Genomic DNA, 4273 nt, shown 5'->3' with positions numbered 1-4273 from the left:
TGTATAACTTATATTAAGCTTGGGTCAGCAGTTCTTATGGCCATGTTTGGTTAAAATCAAGTCGAACTTGCTAATGCAAATTTCTTCTAGTGACAATGCTAGTAGATCCGCCATTTGATGTTTCAACATTAATTTCTTGTGCAACCAAAGAATCCAGTTCAAGTTCCTTAAAATGGGACTAAATGTAACCAATTCTGCACTCTCAATATCTTCCAAGGAGATATTTTGATCAGGCGTTTGTGGTCTGGGTATAATTGCGGAAGTTGATGTTGACGGTTTGCTCACATTTGGTGCAGGCACTGACTGGCCAAGACTTGTAGATAGGGATCTGATAATTTCTGCTTCTTTCGATCATTTGGTCGCCCTATGTAAGATTTGATACTCGCCTCATTGCGATGACCCGAAACATTGATAATGTCCCTGCCAGCAAATCCACTTTCATCTAACAGTGTGATACATGTGGAACGAATGCTATGATTCGTGTATCTCTTTGATAATTTTGCCTCGTCTGGCAATTTTCCCAGGAACCGAGTGTACGTTCTCCCAATGGAGCATTCGCGTACCACCATGCTGAGTGGACATTAACTTTGGGCAATGGCCTCTGAAAAAAAGCTGCACAGTTAGGGTTCAGTTTACCAATGTACTTCTCATAGGAAGCTACTGGGCATCTTTTGCCATTTGTGGCATACATACGTCCCGGCCTGCATCCACTTGAGTTTGCATGTTAGCAGCACAAATCTTCTTGGTCATTTTGTCATTTAGCCTGATAAACATAGCGACGTCCATTGGAATCCTCACCAATCGCAAAATGATCTCGCTCTAGCTTTCGAAGATTCTCTCTACCTCGCAGACAAATGTAGAGTATTAGCTCAAACCAGACCTTGTTTTGCAAACATTGTGGAGTGTCCTGGTTGAACACACCCGATTCATAGAGTTTTAACACATCATTTTCATCAATAGGTGAGTAACTCTTTGTATCACCGAATCCTTGATGTTTCAATTCAGCTTTGGTTGCATCAAATGTGAGGTTAGACTCGGCAAATACAGCTTCAGTACGTAGATCTATTGCTTGACCTTTGTTTTTTAAGTGCCTATTTAGGCCATTCCTCAGATTTTTCAATGATCCTGTCTTGTACGGTGTCCCGTCTTCATGTTGGATCTCTGCATAGAATTTTGTCAGTACGCTAGCAAGTCGTTCTTTGCTGAACTCTTCCAAGTTAATGTTCTCTCCTTTTGACTTCAAATACTCCCGAAAGATCGCGACGGCTGACTCAGTACTTCTTCGCTTTGCAACACTATCTTTACTATTAATTAATTCTTGAAGCTGTTCCTCATTTATGGTTTTAAAACGCGAATTTCCAGTGTTTGAAGCCATCATGTCCAATTTGTTGTTTACAAACTCAAATTTGCCATCTGAAAATGTTTTGAGGTCAGCATTCACGACATTCACCCGCGCTAATAGTCTCGATTACATTTTGTAACCGCTAAAATTGGGGTAAGCTGATGCAGAGACCGCCTTGTTCAGGTGAACCTGGTCGCCAATTTCAGTTTGAGGGTGTTAAGACTCCAATCCAGCGGGTTGGTTTTTTTTAAAAATGTGTTAAAGTATAGGATGGAAGATTCTCAAAGCATAATAATGGTTAAAATCAGGTCAAGCACCTGGCACTAATAGCCTGCTATCTGTGGCTCTTGAGCCAAAGTAGCTCTAGTAATATTAAATGGGCTTGTACATTTAGGCAATAATGCACTATATTAAGCATCTGTTTATTATTATTGTTATTATTATACAGCCCATATATAATTATTTATTTGTGAAATAAAGGCATTTTTGCAGACAATACTTGTCAACAGATTTTTAATTGTAAGTTCAGGTAATTTTTCAGTAGGGTTGGCAAAGGTCAAAAAATAGATTTTGCTTATACCTGGGGGGTTGAAGTACTTTGGTAGTGTGTTACAGTGACGGCCGGGCATTGTTCGTCCATTTTTGCTTGTTGCCATGGTAACAGACAATTCTTAGTTTTAAGCAGAATTCAGTCAATTTTGGGGTAAAAAAAGTGAAATTTACCCTATTTTGACGTTCTAATTGCAGCAATACATAACACATTTGTGCAAACCCAACTAATACATGATAAAGATCCATCTCCATACGTTACGAAAAAAGTTTAAAATGTTTTGGAAAAGCATTTTTATTTCTTTTTTGCAACTGGCAACACTGCAGGTTTTCACATATTGAAAAATATGATATTTTACCCCATATTTGCATCGAAAATATCTATATGCCGGAGCACTCTGGATATTAATCTTATAGGAGGTGGTGAAGGTGACTTGGCCCTACTCATATCTGATGAGAAAAACTTGGGCACTTGTATAGATTGGAAGCAGTGTTGCCATTTGTTACGAGTCGAACTTGACTCAAGGCCAAAATCACTTTTACCCAAATTCACACGAATGCACAACACATACACTGTTTGATTAAGCTAACAAAATCTAAGTCTTTAATTGAAAGCATGTTATGATTGGTACAATATATGACAACAACTGCTATACACAATAATCAAATATAAACACTCTTTATCTATTTAGTACTTAGCCAGCATTCTTCTTCTTGGTGATCATAAAGTTCTTGCAATGTTCTGGACGACAGATGTAATATATCCTTATTCACTTGTCCTGCGAAAATCAGCGAAGTCCAGTGAACACTTGCGTTTATAAATATCCTTGCGTATGAAATCCTCACACAAAAATGGCATTGCTTCTCCAAACCATTATCTCCTTGCGCTGCTTTCTCCAAACTTAACTTCTTGCGCTGCTTTCTCCAAACTTAACTCCTTGCGCTGCTATGGTGCTATTTCCACCTTTCACACAATATCTTCAGGAAGCAGGACTGTGATGCAGTTGTCCCCACTTATATTGACAGTTGTGTTGCTCCATTAACCATAGATCATCATATTTGGATAATCTATGCATGAACCAGACTTCAGCGAATCGACAGAAGAATTTATATTCCTTTCTTGGATGAAGTATGTTCTTTGACGTATTCTAGATCTTCTCCAACAACACTGGCAGGTAGTAGTTCATTGACTACTTAAATTAATTCTGGTTCGCAATTTCCTTTCTTTGAAGGAATTGGACTGTAAGCATATTAGCTAGCCCAGATCAACAATACAAACTGTGAGTGAAGAAATATGATTCAATTTTCTTATATACCAAGCAGGGGGAAATCCCAAATATTAATAGCCCAATGTGGGGAATTCCCAAGCCTTAATTATAACATTAACCTTTCTCATTACATCACTTCCTTAGGGAATTCCATTACATCATTTTCACTTTACAATCTCAGGGACCTTCCAATTGTGCAACACAATGAAAAGGGGAAGTCCCAGCTATCCGTTCAATTTGCTGAGAGGGGAATCCCTAAAATGTCATCACTCATGTAATTGTGTAAACAAAGATAAATAATCAAATCAAATTACTCAGGGCACATCACACCTTCCCCCTCCCCCTTTAAAGAAGAAAGTTTGAATGTAATGAAAACTTTCTTAATTGTTTTCTTCTTATACATCACCTTCAACATAATATTAACTTTGAGTGCTTAACTCAATATACACAGTGACTACTTGTCACACAAGTTCCTTTTTAAAGGAATTTTTTGTTTGTCCGTTTTTATGTAATTCTGGACAAGGCATCAGCCATTACATTGTCTTTTCCCTTAATATGTTTGATGTCCAGATTGTACTCTTGCAAGGTCAAACTCCACCTCACCAGTCTTTGGTTTTTGTTCTTCATCCTGTTGATGAAGGTGAGGGGATTATGATCTGTGAAAACAAGCACAGGGTATTATTATACTGTGGTACCCAAATACACATCAAAATGTAGCAATGCTAATAGCAATGCCAGACACTCCTTTTCAATTGTGGAGTAATTTCTCTGGTGCTTGTTGAATTTCCTTGAAAAGTAACATATAGGGTGGTCAATTTGATCTTCACCCTCTTGCATCACAACACCTCCACAGCCTATGACACTGGCATCAACAGTCAACTTGGAACTGCTTCTGAAAATCAGGTGCAGTGAGTACTGGTGAACTCATGAGTATTGATTTGACTTTGTGAAAAGCATTTTCACACTGCTCTGACCAAATGAATTTTGCATCTTTCTTCAACAAATCAGTCAAAGGACTTCTTATCTCTGAAAAGTTTGGACAGAACTTCCTATAATAGCCAACCATTCCTAGAAATCTCATGAGTGCCTTCTTGTTTACAGGTGTGGGGTATTG

The 4273-nt window shown here is 38.2% G+C and overlaps 1 protein-coding gene across 1 annotated transcript; it reads right to left on the bottom strand.

Annotated features, from left to right (window-relative positions):
* Positions 1-754: 754 nt before the first annotated feature.
* Positions 755-1375, bottom strand: LOC140170839 (uncharacterized). Its single transcript, XM_072194053.1, has one exon. It carries the CDS (start codon positions 1373-1375, stop codon positions 755-757), a length of 621 nt encoding a protein of 206 aa, XP_072050154.1.
* Between the last annotated feature and the right edge of the window lie 2898 nt (positions 1376-4273).

This window comes from Amphiura filiformis, chromosome 15, assembly GCF_039555335.1.
Source record: "Amphiura filiformis chromosome 15, Afil_fr2py, whole genome shotgun sequence".
In the NCBI taxonomy this organism is placed as follows: Eukaryota; Metazoa; Echinodermata; class Ophiuroidea; order Amphilepidida; family Amphiuridae; genus Amphiura; species Amphiura filiformis.
This window is presented reverse-complemented; position numbering and strand designations above follow the sequence as displayed.

Bases quoted from the DNA above. Each gene is read 5' to 3' on its own strand.
- LOC140170839 (XM_072194053.1), bottom strand. From the start codon at position 1,375: ATGGCTTCAAACACTGGAAATTCGCGTTTTAAAACCATAAATGAGGAA.